The sequence below is a fragment of the Colletotrichum truncatum genome (genome assembly GCF_014235925.2).
Source record: "Colletotrichum truncatum strain CMES1059 chromosome Unknown Contig_0002, whole genome shotgun sequence".
Classification (NCBI taxonomy): domain Eukaryota; kingdom Fungi; phylum Ascomycota; class Sordariomycetes; order Glomerellales; family Glomerellaceae; genus Colletotrichum; species Colletotrichum truncatum.
The window spans coordinates 5,565,832-5,582,062 of NW_027222399.1; the positions used below are offsets into that span (position 1 = coordinate 5,565,832).

Sequence of the window (16,231 nt, forward strand, 5' to 3'; positions counted from 1 at the left end):
GCTGTGTCATCGCCATTATGAAAGTTCTCATTGTAGGAGCCAGTGGGATGATTGGCGGCGAGGCCCTTGTTCAATGCCTTGCCCACCCGGAAATCTCCCAAGTCGTCGCCTTTGTTCGTCGAGATCTGCCAGCTGACGTCGTCAACAACCCGAAGCTCAAATGCGTTGTGATCAAAGACTTCTCGAAGTGGCCCGAGGACATCTTGCGGGAGCATGCAGACGCGGTTGGCATGATATGGTGAGTTTACACCCATTAGAAACCCAATGTGGGGCATTCACTAATTCATCAACAGGGCAATGGGTTCTTATAATGGCAACGTTGCCGCTGACCTCGACTACCCGATGGCATTTATTGAAAGTATGGCACCGGTGTTGAAGACATTGCCAGATCGATCCCGTTTTCGTTGCGTCCATCTGAGCGGGAAATTCGTTCGACAAGATCAAGAAACCAAGCTGTGGTTCTTGGAAACGCCGCGCAAACTCAAGGTAATACTGACATATACTGTACATATTTGCAACGCTAATACCCTACAGGGCGTGCTAGAAACCAAAGCGCTTGCATTTGCTGAGAGTCACTCTGCCATTTGGCAGACATTCATCGTAAAGCCTGGAGGAGTTGTGCCCAGAAACCCTCTATCTAGTGGCTTTGTAGGGATCGCTTCTGCCATGGGTGGTGCAGTCATGGGCGAGAATTGGTCTGTGAGAAATGAAGAGTTGGGTATCTTCATGGCTTATCTTGCGATCAATGGTGCTGATGAGGAACCCATTTCGGAGAATGCCCGTATCGTGAGGAGAGGAAGAGAGCTGCTAGCATCTCAGAGGCATTAAACTTGCACAACTTACGTTGCGCTGATATGGATAATCTGTAACAAGGTACTAACAACGGCACAATTTGCGCTGAAATCCGTGGGATAAGGAGCACTCGGTTATTACAATAATACTTTCCCTTGATATGTTGACAATATGGGGGTTCCCTTTTTCTTTTTCTTTTTCTTTTCTTTCTTTCCATTCAGACTCCCGATATCACGCCGCGAATTCTCGGAAATCACATGCTGAAAGTGAAATACAAGGTAGCTAAATCCTGACAATATTGCATTTCTTTTAATATCATCATCGAATCAAAATGAGTTTGTCTAACTACGGGAGATAGAAGACGACAGGTAACTAATCACTGCCATACTCCGTCCAGATACCCCGTTTTTCTGCCTTACACTGTATGAGTATCAAGTATTTGTAACCACCGAGCAGTAGCTTAGTAGGATCAAGCTGTAAATTACCATCTGATATTTTTACTTTCCCTTATAGACATTAGAGCTACATTCAGTTGACAGACTTCAGGTTTTCAACCACTGAAATAAATCAGCGACCTCGCTCTTTATCTTCTTGTTGACACAAGCTACTTAACAACACGCCATAGAAGGAATGCAAAGCCCCCTCTACGAATGAGGTAAACCGCCAGTATACTTGAGAGGAGTAAGAGAACATCACTCTATTATCGTTCGGTTCTGTATTCAGGCTCAATTTCTTTCTATAAAATTTATTCGTCATATATACATCTACTACTTGGTTGACGATCTAGAAAATGTTGAGAATGAGGACTGAACAGCTCCGGTCGTGGTAGGGTTGGGTAGGAACGCGGCCCTAATGAGATACTCGATATTCTTTCTTACCGCGACTTTGAGTTGCAGAGGTGGTTCTTGTGGCATGTCGACGCGTATATCCCATTTCATGGCCGTGTCCTCAAGGAGGTGTGCTAACGGCCAGAGTGGATGCTTCTCCTTCCGCGAAGCAATGTCATTCTGGACAGCTGCTAGCCACTGAGAGGTTGGCTTAGAATGGATATTAAATCCCATTCTTCTAACTAGGCGCCAAAACATACCCCAAGTCATACCTTCATTATGATGTACGACAGATTTCTCTCGTGATTCCGGTGAGAATGCAGTGCGGATAGCCTCCGCAGCAGTTGTCGAAGCATCAGATAGATGTAACCAAGCATTGCCGTCATCCGAATTGTATGCTCCAATCTTTATACTTGCTGCCGTGACCCGCCATATATAATCATCAAGATTGGCTACCCCCTCTGTCGGTGTGCCAATGATGAGACCGGGCCTGAAGACTGCAATATTTCTTTGTCTTGCTGGACACCACTCGGCAGCTCTTTTCACCAATACCTCAGCCACAAACTTTGACTGACTGTAGCCCATAGAATCGGAGAGTTCCTGGGCAACATCTTCATCACGCTCATCATCGCCACGGCACTGTCGTCCTCCAGATATGTATGCGAACCTCATGGAAGGGTTACTTATAGCAAGTCCAACAAGCTGAACAGTGGAAGCAACATTGACAGCCTCGAGGACGGAGTAGCTTTTGCTCCAGTGAACAACGGCGCCGTTATGAATAACGATGTCAAAAGTGTTTCCATCCTTGAGTAACCCCCATTGAGCTTCATGGAGTCCAAGTTGCGGGAGTGCCAAGTCTCCTTTCCAGACTTCGAGCCTTTCCGCATGGAATTCAGTCCACCAAAGAGCTTTTTGCGCTGCTTCAACAACTTTTTCCCTTGCTAAGTCTATGGTCGTACCCCTGGCAAGAGCAACTACATGCCCAACGTCTTGATGTTCAAGTAGCTGGCGGAGAATTTGAGTCCCTAGGTAGCCGCTGGCGCCAGTTAGAAAAACTGTCAAGTTTGTGGTGTTTGGTGGCCTATTGGGAAAGTTGTTCAGACGTCGGGGAATGTTTAGAAGATCGGTTTCGTGTTTACTGATCTGAGCCATGATATCAAGGCCTCCAACTGGGGCTTGCAGGCCTTCTGCCATTACGTTTGCCGTCTGTTTGGTAGCGCTGGTTATGAATTCAGCCAGGCTTCTTGTACTTGTCTTTTCGTTCATCAGAAGCTGAATGCTTACTCGAACTTGATATTTGAGACGAATGAAATGCAAAAGGGACATCATATTGAGAGAGTCCAGCCCTGAGGAGTGCAATAGCAAATCATCAAAGCGATTCAACACATTTCCCTCTGCGGGAAATGTGCCTGCAGGTAACAGGGAGGCGATCTTTTCTGCCAACTCATACGCAAGCCCTTCATCCGGCCCTATCTTGAGGCTCGTATTAAGGACTTGCATCGTAGGATTGATAGACACCGGCTCCGTGGATAACTGGTTCTCGAGCCATCCTTTGATCATTCTTCTGTCCACTTTACCCGAAGCGGCAAGAGGAAACCCTTCGTTTGAAAGTTCTTTTATGTCGATCCAGTGCGCTGGCACCATAGAATTGGGGATCTTGCTGGCCAACTCTCGTCTAATCTTTTTCGTTTCTTCGCTGAAATTGCGACTTCTCTGGTAGAAACCAGGACTGTCAGTCTTATCTTCCAAGTTCAACACAGCGACAAGTTTCTGTGAGTATACCCCGGACGACGGAAAGACTACAATTGCAAGCTTGACAGACGAGCCAAGGGCCAAATGAGATTCGATTTCGCCGATTTCGATTCTCTGTCCGTTGACCTTTACTTGTAGATCTTTTCGACCGACATAGACCAAACTTCCGCTCGGAGTCTTTCGCACCAAATCACCAGTCTTGTATAAACGGGCACCGTTGTTGCTGGATAAAATATGGAGCCAACTGGGTTTGTTGATAAAAGAGGCAGCGGTCTTCTCTGAGTCGTTTAGATAGCCCTGGGCTAGAGTTGAGCCCTCAATAAGTAGCTCACCGACCACACCGTCTGGGACCAGAGTATTTACGTCGTCTTTGTTTACAACCCAGCCAGAGCATCCAATGGGATACCCAATTGTCCGAGGGTCTGATTCAGCGGCGCATGACTGGATAGTTGCAATAACGCTGCACTCGCTGGGACCGTAAGCATTGAAAAGCTGAACCCCAGAGTCGAGCCACTTTGTTATGAGGGGCTCATCTGGAGCTTCTCCTCCAAACACTAACACCTCCAAGGAAGGTACTTCTGAAGGCTGAATGAAGCGTGCCACAGACGGTGTAAGAAGTGCAAAATTGACGCTATTATCTTTCACGAATTCCGTGATACCTTCAGCGCGCTCTTCCTCAGTCGGAACGCAAACCGTTCCTCCATGTATGAGCGTAGTAAGAATCTCGAATAAACTTGCGTCAAAGCTATAGGACGAAAACTGCAGCATTCGGTGGTTACTGGAGACACCAAGTGCACTTCCGTGAGCGATTGCGCCAGACGTAAATGCGGAATGCGAAATTACAACTCCTTTTGGCGTTCCGGTTGATCCGGATGTAAAGATTACATATGCTGGATCTTCGGGTTTTGATTTGAAGGGTGCTATCGACGGGTTGTTCGACTTTTGTAAAAGCTCGAGGTTGTCTCTATCCACAATGACCCGAGTATGAACTCCAAGATCAGTAGCTTTGTAGTGGAATGAAGACGTCAGCAATATTGTGGCCTTTACTTCTTCAATAACCTTCCTAAGGCGAGAGATGGGTTGGCTGGGGTCCAGTGGCACAAAAGCAGCACCTGTTTTCATGACTCCGAGCATGGCCACAATTGTCCACACAGACTTTTCAAAACATAACGGGATCATGACTCCAGGTGCTACACCGGCTTTAACCAGATGTCTAGAAAGAACTGTAGAAGCGGTTTCGAGATCGTTATACGACAATATCTCGGCAGTTGATACGATTGCTTGTCTCCCGAGTTGAACCATACTTTGGTCTGAGATAAGGTCATGGACGCAAGCCGATGGTTTTGTTCTCTGTGTTTCATGTTGAGACGTTGTTTGTATAGCCTTCGGTAGCTTGTAATATACCAGGTCAGTGATTTTGCGGTCGGCATGATTAGAAGATGCGGATGACAGCTGGGCCATGATACTTTTGACAACTTCTATTGCCTGAGCAACAAACACCCGACTAGTGACGTCTTCATCAACATGCGTTGCAAACTCAACCCGACCCGGCTGAAGCCAGACTTCGCAAGTGACTGGGAACGTGGTGAACTCTTCTCTGTAGGTCGGCTTGCCGAGGGGACCTGGCCCAGCCTCATCCCATCCGCCGCCAGCCTGTACAACGAGTAAATTTTGAAACTCGCAGCCACGTTTCGTATCTTCGTTCAACGTTTTGATATTCTTGATTCCAGTTTGCTCGAAAGGTATCATTGTAGTTGCATTTTCTTGGACCTGACGGAGAAAATCTAGAATAGTCGTGGCCCTGTCAATACGAACCCTAACGGGAACCGTTGCAATTGTAGGCCCTTCAATATTCTCGATGTTTTCAAGTGGTGCATTCCTGCCAGAAACCGTGGCGCCAAATATGATATCGTCGGCATTTGAGAAATGTCCAATCATGAGGGACCACGCTCCGCGTACGATGGTTGACATGGTCAGTCCAGAAGATGGATCTAAGTCGATGTCCAGGGAGTCTCTCACAACCGCACGAGCAATCGATTGATGGCTCGGCTTCAGTGGAGCGGGGAAGATTGACTGTGGGACTCCTCGAAGTTCTCTTTTCCAATACTCGGAGTAATTGCTTCGCTCTAGCCGTTTTGTATAAGATATGAAATCCCTATAATCGCTTGCTGGCTTTACAGTTCGCCCGTGGTACATCTCATTCAGTCGGTTGCAGAGCATGGCGAGCGACCAACCGTCGTAGAGCATGTGATGAATTGTCCACACAAAGGTCTTTTTGTCGTCACTTGACGTAACGATGGCGAATCGGTTGAGTGAATCTCCGGGGAACATAGGGTTTGCGTCGTCTGTCTTTAGGTAGGCTTCAAGGTCATCGGACGTAAGCCATTGAACCTGTTCTCTTAGTACGACCTGAAGAGACCCTGCTGACGAGGTTGTAGCAAATCGTGTCCGCAAAATCGCTGATTCCGCATGTATGTTTTCCCACACTTTACGAAACAGGGTTAAGTCCACATTGCTAGGTAACGGATGAATCCATCGACCGGTGTAACTTCCTGGCCGCGTGAGATTGACTGCCATCAGGCCTTCTTGCATGTGAGTACAAGGATATAAATCTTCAATGCCCTCTGAATCAACTCCGCACTGATACGAGGCCTCTTCAAGTAGCTCATTCAAGTTTAGGTTGTCCTGATTAATGAGTTGAAATGGCGTGTAATGAGCGGGCTCCGCCTTTGTTTTGTTTGCTGTTGAGGTCGTGCAGACCAATGCCATCTCTCGTAAAATAGAGTTCTTAAAGATGTTGGCGACATTGATCTGAAGATCCAGTTGCCTGCAAGCTGCTACGACCTTAATTGCTCCGATTGAGTCGCCTCCAAGTTTAAAAAAGTCGTCGCCGGCGCTTATGGAGTTTTCAGGTATAGATAGGATCTTAGCCCATGCCTTCCGAAGTGATACCTCGACTGGTGTGAGTCCTCTCTCTAACTGTGAAGAAATTGAAGTAGAGTCCTCTGAGGAAGGAACAGTCTCTGACTGCATTGTAAGCTGGCCAACCGACGTTTCATCTTCGCTCTCAGTCAGATCAGGTGATGGAATGCTCCCTTTAGCCTTGGAAGGAAAGAAGCTGTCTCGGTTTGAGGAGCTCATGAGCTGCTGTAGAGTCAAAGAATTACCAAGGCTTCGCAATGTTTTCCTGTCGACCTTTCCAGAAGGTGATAGTGGCAGTTTGCGGCACGGCACAATTGCCTTGGGGACCATGTATGCCGGAAGGCTTTGCCCTAGCTGTGTTGATACCTCTCTACTTAGAGACTTGATTTTTTTCCATAATGGATTTGTTTCCTCGAGCAAAGTGCTTTCACTCTCTATGTTGATTGTTTCTGAATGAGTGTATGCAATGAAAGCTGACAGCACGTTCAGTTCCCCTTGATGTGGCCGGAGGAGCTCAACGGCAACCTCACAGGTCGGCGTGGAAAGTTCTGTTTGTAGTGATTGTAGAGATTCTACAACTTTCTTCAAGTAGTGTTCGATCTCACCGAGCTCGACACGTTGGCCATTGATCTTGACCTGGCTGTCCTTGCGGCCGAAGTAGTCCAACGTGCCGTCAGGGTTCATGCGGCCCAGGTCGCCAGTTCGGTAACAACGTCCAGGATTGCGGACAACTCCTTGAAGAAACTTTGGATCTTCAAGGAAGACCTTTTCGGTTTTGGCCTTATCGCCCAAGTAGCCACGGGCGACAGGGGGTCCCTCGATGACTATCTCGCCGACTGTGCCGAAGGGGGCTAGCTCTTCATTCTCTCCAACAATCCAGGCAACACAGTTGACAGGCCGACCGATTGACCTGCTCTCCAAGCCTCTTACTCTAGGCTTATCGACAATGGTAATAGCTGAACATTCCGCAGGACCATATGCATTGATTGCTCTGACATGATCGGCCCACGTATCAGCTACGGCCTGTGGCAGTGCTTCGCCAACCAAGCAGAGGACATCCAAGCCAGGTACCTCATCTGGGCGTATAAGAGATGCTACTGATGGGGTCAACATAGCCCAATTTACACCCATACTGGATATACAATTGGCCAAGTCATTCATTCGCTGTTCCTCACTGGGGATACATAGACAAGCTCCAACTGTAAGACTGGTAAAAATCTCGAGCATGGAGATGTCGAAAGAGAATGAAGAATATTGTAAGACGCGGCATGAAGACTTGTCGAGTAAAATAGCCTTGGAAAATCCTTTAGCGCTGGATGCAAAGGCTGCATGAGTTATTACCACTCCTTTTGGCTTCCCAGTCGACCCGCTGGTAAATACGACATAGAGTGCGTCGTCAGTGGAGGGAGAACGGGATTCGGATTTTGTTGGTGCCACCGATGGAAGGCTAGTTATAAATTCGTCGTCGATAATGACTCGCTTGTGATGTGGGATGTGTAAGGGGACCCGGTGTTGGCTCTGGACAGAGCAAATAACCGCGGAAGCGTTGACATCCTGAATGATCATGTGTAGGCGGTCTTCAGGAAGAGAAGGGTCCAGAGCCACAATAGCGCCGCCTGCTTTTATAACTCCTAGTATGGCAATAATACTGTAGACTGATTTTTCGAAGAGGATTGGAACAACTGTTCCCGGACCAACACCCATCCTAGACAGGTAATCTCGCAACATGTCGGTACGATCTTGGAGTTGGCAATACGAAAGGTTGCCATCCCACGCACAAATAGCTTGGTCATGTGGCCTCAGCCTTGCTTGTTCATTGATAAGATCATGGATGAATCTATCCTCTATTCTGGGCAACCTGCACATTTCGTAAGCCACAGTCTACAAATGATAAGTTTATTGCAAGATACTTACGGCCTATTCAACTGAAGAAGATGGCGCTGGCTTGCAGGACTCATGATTTGAATCTCTTCCAGTGTTTTTGTTGCTACAGCCGCGGTTGAAAACTGCCAGAGGATATGCTCCAAATCATAGAGTAACAGTCGCACTGCTGCTGAGGAAATAGATTTGTTGTTGAAAGTGGCGGAAAGACCAAATTCAGTTCCGTCGACGGCACATTCTAGGAAAAAGTCATAGTTTCCTGTCTTGAGAGATTGCATATGATTGTTTTGATGTATTGTAAAAATAACGCTTGTTCGAAAAGATTCCATTGATGTTGTTGCCGCACTGAGATTGCGCTCTTCATCTGATGAATCGCCTTCGGGGGAGGAATTCGTCAATGAATCCTCCACATAGGCGACGAAGTCGAAAACATTCATCTTCTGGTTGACATTGAGATAGATTTCTGACATTAAGCTCCCTTTCTTGGTTGTTTCATGGTTGGATTGTCTCAGGCCAAAGCTGACTTGCTGCTGGTTAGCTCTCGAGGAGAGCGCCAAGGCCCAGGCAGCGTAGACATGTGACTCTGTATCCGTCGAAGAGTCGCTCAAATGACAGTTAGGGCCACGAACACGCACAAAACTGCCTTCGGCAGCCTTGTTTATGGAATGTGTCTCGCTATCTGTCCGGTATGAAGGTCCTGGTTCGGCTATCTCCTCAGGCTCGGTGTTTTCAGCCGCTTCCCAGCGTTGGCGAAATTCGTTGTTGGATTTAGCCGTATTTCGAACATTTCTGGTCTCTTCTTGAGCATATTTTGATGCTATCGGAGACTTGAAGACGAATTTCTCAGGAACACCCGCTGTGCCACTAGGAAATGGGCTGTCAAATACAAACTCGTCTGGCGTTTCTACAGAAGCCGGAGTCGCGGTATCAAAAACAAACTTGACAGAATGAAGCCTTGGTACAAGCTTCAACTTCCCATAGTGAAACGTCATCTTGACTGTCGATGTGCAAGATTATAGCACGATGACGGACGTGAAGCGAAGTGATGGGGACTGGAAGCTTTGAAGCGCAGTGGTGAAGTGAAAAGGCTTCAATGATATACTGTCCAGAATCTCTGCTGTGGTTCACTCACTAAACAACCCCATACTTGCTCAAACTTTTATTTATAATGATGACGGCTGAACATTAAAATCCTGAAGTGGAAGACCGGCCATTGCACCGAGGGTACTCCTGCAACCTTGCAAATCGTTATGGCACGCAATTTGTCATATCACTGAAGAATCTTCCCAAACAGTCCCGATCCTTCGATTGGAACATCCAATGTTGTAAATACCTCATTCTAGACCCGTTCTGTAGTTCTGGACCTCGCATGTAGCCGGGCAAGATCTTACTTGGAAAGGCAGCTGCACGGCAAAGTCACACACTCCCAATCCTTCATCGGCACATCCTGACGCTAAGAATCATGATATCTCTGATTTCCCCTCACGCATACGAATCACTTCATCGTGGCTTGGATGACAGCAAGGTGTAGTGGGAACTAGTCCAATTCCCCACATGTTTCTTCATGCAGCTCGACACAGAAAATGTATGCGGGGTGCAAGACTTGTCGGCTTTCTGTTGCCGGTCTTCACAAGTTGTGGAGATACGAGCATCAATGATCACAGAAAGTGGCAAAGCCGTCAGTTCTGATTTGTTACTTCGGGTTTTGCGTGAAAAATGATGCTTGTCTTAGCATCAAGGCCGGTGGTTCCAGCTTCACGTCCTGTGGTGGCCCTGAGTAATTGGTGGGTCATGTAAGTCGAAGACGGGATACATCATTGGTGACACTGCAGGTGTTGTGTTACATTCACCACAGCCAGTCAAAGGATTTCAGTAGTCAGTGGCCCTTTTGTAGTTCATGCGGTCAAGTGCGTGATTGCATATTGTGCCTTGCATGGGTTCGCAGACGTTCGGGCTCGGCCTTGCAACTCTGCGCCCACAAGATGGGCCAATGGCTGTTTGAAAGCCCTCATTTCAAGAATTCTTTCCAAATAATTGCCTAGTGGCAATATGCAGCTCAATCCTTCAGGTCCACGAGAGGGGTGGTCAGCGATAAGGCAGAAAGCTTGTCCCAGCCGACAACGGTGATATTGAGCCTTGGACCATGTCTCAACTCCGTCAGCGCCTGTCGTTATCCTTTGGCCTTCCAAATACGGTTGGTAACAAGGTGGCGAGATCCATGCTTAGGGTAAATTCTGAATGGCGGTCAGCCAGTGCGGCGGGGTCAGTATGGCCGAGGTGTTGAAATGTTCAGGAAAGCAGATGATGCTCACCTCGAAGAGAATGTAGCGGAGGGGGGTATCTTTTTGAGACTCCTGCTTTTTTTAAAGACAACACATTGTTTCTTGTTCTTCTTTTATGCTTCGTTACCAATCTCGGCTGATTGAGTAAAAATGGCAGCACAAAAAGCTCAGCAACTTGATGAGACGAGTACTGTGAAGATGACGTCTCAACCAGAAAAGCTCACAGAGGAACACTTCGGTGTTCCCAGCGATGAATCAGATACCTCTCACAAATCTTCGGAAACAGCAGGAGCTACCGACGACTTGCAGCCATGGAAGGCCTTCGTTATTTGGCTATGCATTGCTTTCGGGGTTTTATGCACATTCCTTGATGAGGGAATCATTGCTACGGCTATCCCCAGAATAACGGATGATTTTGGTTCTTTGAAGGACGTCGGTGTAAGTTGAATCATTGTACAGTGATGACTGGAGCTTTGCGCGAGAGATATGGCACTGACATACGTTCAGTGGTACGGCTCAGCATACCAGATGACTCTTTGCGCCTTTCAACTAGTTTTTGGCCGTCTATACAACCAGTTCAATATCAAGGTCGTCTTTGTTATTTCTCTGGTCATCTTCGAAGTTGGATCTTTGATATGCGCTGTCAGTCCCAGTTCAGCAGTCTTTATCGTTGGACGTGCGATCGCAGGCCTAGGCGCCTCAGGTCTCCAAAGCGGCAGTATGGTTCTTATATCAGCAGTACTGCCATCCAAGAAGTTGCCATTGTACTTGGGGGCTATTGGCATGGTTTATGGTGTTGCTGCTGTCGTTGGACCTGTCGCTGGAGGTCTCATAACCAACAGTTATTTGACCTGGAGATGGTAAGTAGTGCTTTGCAGCCGATTTGAGAACAAAAGCAGTTTCCCTCCTTTTTCAGCTCTGTTTCTGACGTTTTCTAGGTGCTTTTATATCAATCTTCCCATTGCTGCACCATCTGCTGTTGCGACGTTGTTCCTAATCAAGGCGCCCCCGCCAACTGATGAACAACGGCGGCCTTGGCTGCAGAAAATCCGGGGTTTAGACTATCTTGGCATGCTTCTTTTGCTTCCAGGGATAACGTCATTTCTTCTTGCTCTTCAATTTGGCGGCACACTCTTTACGTGGAGTGACGCTCGCACAATAGCAACCTTTGTCGTTGCTGGGGTGCTGATTGTCGGTTTCATGGTGGAGCAGTGGTGGATGGGTGAGAAGGCTTTGGTCCCCTTCCGGCTCATCAAGATGCGTGTGGTAATTTTCGGTGCTTTTTTCGGCTTCTGCTTAGACAGCGCCTTTTTCATTCTGGTCTACTATGTAAGTAACCTGTTTACGGCTTATGATGGTTTCTCTAACGGACTTCTAGGTGCCTCTTTGGTTTCAAGCCATTCATGGTGTCACGCCGGAGCAATCTGGTGTGCGGTACTTAGCCCTCTGTCTGGCATTTATCTTTACCATTTTCCTCAGCGGTTGGGGCGTCACCAAAACCGGATATTATCAGCCTTTTATGCTTGCAGGAACGATTCTGCTCTCTGTGGGTTCCGGTCTTTTGTCAACTCTCCAAGTAAAATCTGGCGCAGACCGCTGGATCCCATTCCAAGTCATCGCTGGATTGGGTATCGGGGCATCGACACAGCAGGCAGCGGTCGCAGTTCAGAGCACGCTTTCGGAGGGAGATATTGCTATTGGTGTGGCTGTCGTGCTTTTCTTCCAGTGTTTTGGACCAACGACGGGCATCACTATTGCCCAGGCAGTTTTTGCGAGCGATCTGGCTTCTGGAGTTTCTGCTCAACTCCCTTCCGTCAGCATAAAAGAGATTGCGACTTCTGGAGCTACGCAACTCTCAGACCTGGTTTCTCCTGAGGAATTTGGCACTCTTTTGAATGTATACAACCATGCTGTTACGAGGACCTTCTTGGTGGCGGGAGCTATGGCAGCCGCCAGCATCATTGGAGTGGTTGGCGTTGGAATGAAGAAGATCCAATCGGAAGAGAGTGAGAAGACGGACGTTGAAAGCCAGTGACTATGGGTAGTGTAGAATTCAGTTGGTATCAATTTATCGGGGATTGTGGCCAGTCAGAAGGCAGTATAGAAGACAGGTTTTTAAGGTTTCTCTTCATAGTCTGGAGTATTGTGGAAGTTTACGCCGCCTTAAAGAGATTGTTTTCTAGATCGCCAGTTGAATGTTGCAAGTTCGTTCTAAAATTGTGGTGTTGTAATCACCAACTATTGCCTATTTTCCCAGTGCAAAGGTAGATTTTAGTCATCAAAGTTTTATATGATAGAAACGTATAATCAAGCTTTTTCCTGATGATTACATCTTTGTAGTTTTTTTTTTTTTTTTTACTTAAAATGTCAGCAGTCCAAGCATATGAGAGGACAAAGCTTCCTGCATGTCCTCGTGCGCTCATCCAAGGTATCTGTCTTTGGTAGCATTAAATGAATAGGTATGGGATCCAGCTCTCAATTTCCCTTGGCACTCTTGGTTTCAACTTTTAGAGTATGGTCATTTCAAGCAGCTTATTTAACATGTAAATATTCCAAGTACTGTTAAGGATACCGACAACATTGTTCATATTTCACAGCCAGTGTATATAGCTGAACGGGTTTTAAGTCGGTTTCTTGAAAAAGGTACAAAATCTAACCTATCATCAACAATTTCAAGCATGGAAGCCATTTCTATCATCTCAAGAGATCAATATCCAACAGAGAACGGAGTCAGACTTGTACCTAGTTCTGGGCTGCAAGCCTTTCGCTCTCCTTCTTGATATCCTGGTCGAACTGCTTCCAATTCGTCAAGGTCTGTTTCTCAAACCCCCAGAACGGCTTCATGAGGAAAGCAAGAAACCCGCTGAAGTCCTCGAGCTGAGTCATCGTCGTGCCGCCGGGGGTCTTGTTACTTGGGCGGAAGTAGAACGAGTGCGCCCCGGAAAAGAGCAGCGGAACGACGCCGTTCCACTTGAAAAGCTCCGTCGAATTCTCCTACGCGGCCTGATAAGCCCCACTAATTCAGTAGAAAATGGGAACGTTGGACGGCATACCAAAATCACAGGGTTAAAGGCGACTCCCTTCAGATTGGCAGTGATGTTGTCGCCAACTTTCAACTCGGACGGCTTTGTGCCCTCGACTTTAGGGCTGATCGTCCAAACCTGAGTCCACTCCTTGTATCTATTCCAGTCTAGAAACTGTAGCATGTGGTTAGTGAGATTGTCTTTCAGGAAAATGAGCGGCAATGAACAAGCCACGGAACGTACCACCGATCGTACTATGGCAGGGCTTGCCTCAATCTCCACCTCCGTGGCGACGCTATGAGTTACTCCCATGATCTCTTGAAGCAGCTGGGTAATTGATTTGACGTGTTTGTCAAGGTGAGCGGCAGATAACGTCGTTCGATTGATGTCGCGCCTTACTGTAGCAACTATTTCTGTGTCGACTTCGTTGCAAGGGATGTTTCATATTTTTTCGTCACTCAAGTCTAGGGTACGGAACACGGCATACTTATAGACGTGTCTGGTCAACATTATTCACAATTCATCTGCAGGGGATTTGCTGACATGTGAGCTAAAGGCGCAATTCATTTGCCTGTGTATGCCACGCGCCCATGCGGGGTTTATCGCTTATCTATCGTCGAAACGGGGGGGTTGTGCCGCCGCCACACAGTGACCCAAGTCCCAAATCCTCGAATCAAGCTGTCTAGAGCTGTCCGCAGGATTCGCCCTTAACTCGACACGGTTGTCGCCTAGTATATAAGCCATAACACATATCGCTTACTGCATCTTCCGTTATATCCGAGTGCTAAAGGGTGTCAAGGGCTGGTAGACTATGCAAGGATAACAAGCAGCAAGAGTTTAATATTGTGTTGACAAAAGCAAAGGGGGATTCTTGAATGAGAGTGAAAAGGCTGAAGCCAGACGAATCTTTGAAGGGGCAACACGACGTATCTCAAGAGCGTCAAGTAAAGAAGAAGATGAGACCTGCGACGGCTAATGAAAATATGAGCACGCTGGTGCAGAATCTAGACTTTGAAGACGATGCGCCTATAATTGACTTTGCAGCTCGTGGAAACCCTGTTACGGTTATTTGGTTAAATTGATTGAGTTGAACTCAAAGCCTCATCGCGCATTTGTAGCGATAAAGTAGGTTTCGGAGCATCATGCGATCAACATCCCTATCGAAGAGCTTGTTTCCAGTTGCCAAAAAAAAACGTTCAAAACTAAGGCACACCGAATACCTAGTCTTTCAAGAAGCTGCTTAGTTTAGCGTAACCGGTTGAACTGCTTTTACTGAACAAATGAATTAAAACCTACGTTGGATGGCTTTGATCGAACCCGGTCGGCACTCAGGTAAATCCCAGAAGACTATTCAATGCAGCAAGACTCCGTATAACGAGACCTCACTCCTTTGTAAAACATTCCTCATCTCTAAATGAGGTACACTGCAGTCTCTGGTTTACAACAGTCACCTTCAAGAACCCGCCACGATTCGCGCAGGTAGAGAAGCTATCACTAACGAATGCTACTCCAAGTACAACACAGTCACGATCGCAACAATTCAGTTCAAGTATAACCAATGCATCAGTCGTCGATTGAAAACTATCTCATCAACACCGTTCATGCCATGGACCAGTTTACACAAGTTGCCCTCTTATCTAAGCCTCTGTGTGTCACACCAAAAGAAAAAGGAACAATAAGCCAACAACGCCCAATGAAGCCCACGAAAAACCACTCTAGGCCTTGAAGAAGTCCTGGACAGCCTTGGTGAACTGGTCAGGGTCCTGCATGGGCGCAAAGTGGCTGACGCCAGTCAAGATGGTGACCTTGCTGCCGGGGATAGCCTTGTTCAGGATGCCGGGGACGTCGCGGTTGACAGCCTCCTCGTGCTCAGCGCCGGCAATCATGACCTTGGCACCGGGGATGGAGGCGAGCTGCTTGTCGGTCCACTGGGGGAGGGTGCCCTCCATGGTGGCGACCTTGGTAGCGAACTGGGTGAAGTTGGCGCCGGGCTGGAGCGTGGCGTACTCCGTCCTGCAGCGGGCGACGAGCTCGTTGAAGACCTTGGTGTCGCTGAAGGTGGCGTTGGTCTGGTCGGGCTTGGCGGAGGCGCCGAAGACGAAGGCCTTGTTGATGGGCGCGGCCGTCTTGGGGTTGATGAGCGCCTGGAGGGTGGTGATGCCGCCGTCGGACCATCCGACGACGTTGTACTGCTTCACGCCCTGGGCCTCGAGCAGCGCAAAGATGTCGTTCGCCATCTGCTCGTAGGTGAAGACATCGTTTGCGTTGAAGGTGGTGCGGCCGTGGCCGCGACGGTCAACGGCGATGACATAGTGGCCTGCCTTGATCAGGCGGGAAATGACGGAGCCGAAGTAGGCAGAGTAGCCCAGGCCGCCGTGGTCCATGACGATGGGGATGCCGCCGGCCTTCTCGTTGTACTTCTGGAACCACATCTTGATTCCGTTGACGGGGGTCGTTGTCGTGGAGATGGGGGTGGGCAACTGGGGGGTGGGGGGCAGGGTCTGCCAGATGGGGGTGTTCTGGCGGATAGCCAGGCCCGACACGGAGCCGGTGAGGGCGGTGGCAGCGACGAGAGCGGTGAACTTCATTTTTGTGCTGGTGTTTGGATTTGTAGATCCAAAAAGAACGAATGTGGTTGAAAAAGAAAAAGAGTGTTAGCTGTGAAAATGAGAGACTAAGCGAGAGGCTTGTTGCGGGTTGGCTGAAGGGAGAGGGAAAGTTTGCGACGAAAGGGCGATTGGGTCAGTAATTA

The 16,231-nt window shown here is 48.0% G+C and overlaps 6 protein-coding genes across 6 annotated transcripts; 3 read left to right on the forward strand and 3 right to left on the reverse strand.

Moving 5' to 3' along the window:
- Nucleotides 1-17: 17 nt before the first annotated feature.
- Nucleotides 18-828, forward strand: CTRU02_204479 (nucleoside-diphosphate-sugar epimerase; the record flags this gene model as incomplete). The annotated part of the gene is made up of 3 exons (XM_036720952.1): nucleotides 18-238; nucleotides 294-486; nucleotides 535-828. 3 exons carry the CDS (start codon nucleotides 18-20, stop codon nucleotides 826-828), a joined length of 708 nt encoding a protein of 235 aa, XP_036586936.1.
- A 731-nt stretch (nucleotides 829-1,559) lies between these two features.
- On the reverse strand, nucleotides 1,560-9,166 carry CTRU02_204480 (hc-toxin synthetase; the record flags this gene model as incomplete). Its single annotated transcript, XM_036720953.1, has 2 exons — nucleotides 1,560-8,151; nucleotides 8,208-9,166. The coding sequence occupies 2 exons, from the start codon at nucleotides 9,164-9,166 to the stop codon at nucleotides 1,560-1,562; spliced, it is 7,551 nt and encodes a 2,516-aa protein (XP_036586937.1).
- Nucleotides 6,551-7,148, forward strand: CTRU02_204481 (uncharacterized protein; the record flags this gene model as incomplete). The annotated part of the gene is made up of 3 exons (XM_036720954.2): nucleotides 6,551-6,577; nucleotides 6,783-6,825; nucleotides 6,886-7,148. The coding sequence occupies 3 exons, from the start codon at nucleotides 6,551-6,553 to the stop codon at nucleotides 7,146-7,148; spliced, it is 333 nt and encodes a 110-aa protein (XP_036586938.2).
- A 1,488-nt stretch (nucleotides 9,167-10,654) lies between the features above and the next one.
- On the forward strand, nucleotides 10,655-12,491 carry CTRU02_204482 (major facilitator superfamily transporter; the record flags this gene model as incomplete). The annotated part of the gene is made up of 4 exons (XM_036720955.2): nucleotides 10,655-10,894; nucleotides 10,964-11,316; nucleotides 11,395-11,785; nucleotides 11,835-12,491. 4 exons carry the CDS (start codon nucleotides 10,655-10,657, stop codon nucleotides 12,489-12,491), a joined length of 1,641 nt encoding a protein of 546 aa, XP_036586939.2.
- Nucleotides 12,492-13,198: 707 nt separating this feature from the next.
- Nucleotides 13,199-13,791, reverse strand: CTRU02_204483 (activator of hsp90 atpase 1 family protein; the record flags this gene model as incomplete). The annotated part of the gene is made up of 3 exons (XM_036720956.1): nucleotides 13,199-13,450; nucleotides 13,510-13,653; nucleotides 13,723-13,791. The coding sequence occupies 3 exons, from the start codon at nucleotides 13,789-13,791 to the stop codon at nucleotides 13,199-13,201; spliced, it is 465 nt and encodes a 154-aa protein (XP_036586940.1).
- A 1,403-nt stretch (nucleotides 13,792-15,194) lies between these two features.
- CTRU02_204484 (valacyclovir hydrolase) lies at nucleotides 15,195-16,067 on the reverse strand (the record flags this gene model as incomplete). The annotated part of the gene is made up of 1 exon (XM_036720957.1): nucleotides 15,195-16,067. One exon carries the CDS (start codon nucleotides 16,065-16,067, stop codon nucleotides 15,195-15,197), a length of 873 nt encoding a protein of 290 aa, XP_036586941.1.
- Nucleotides 16,068-16,231: the final 164 nt, after the last annotated feature.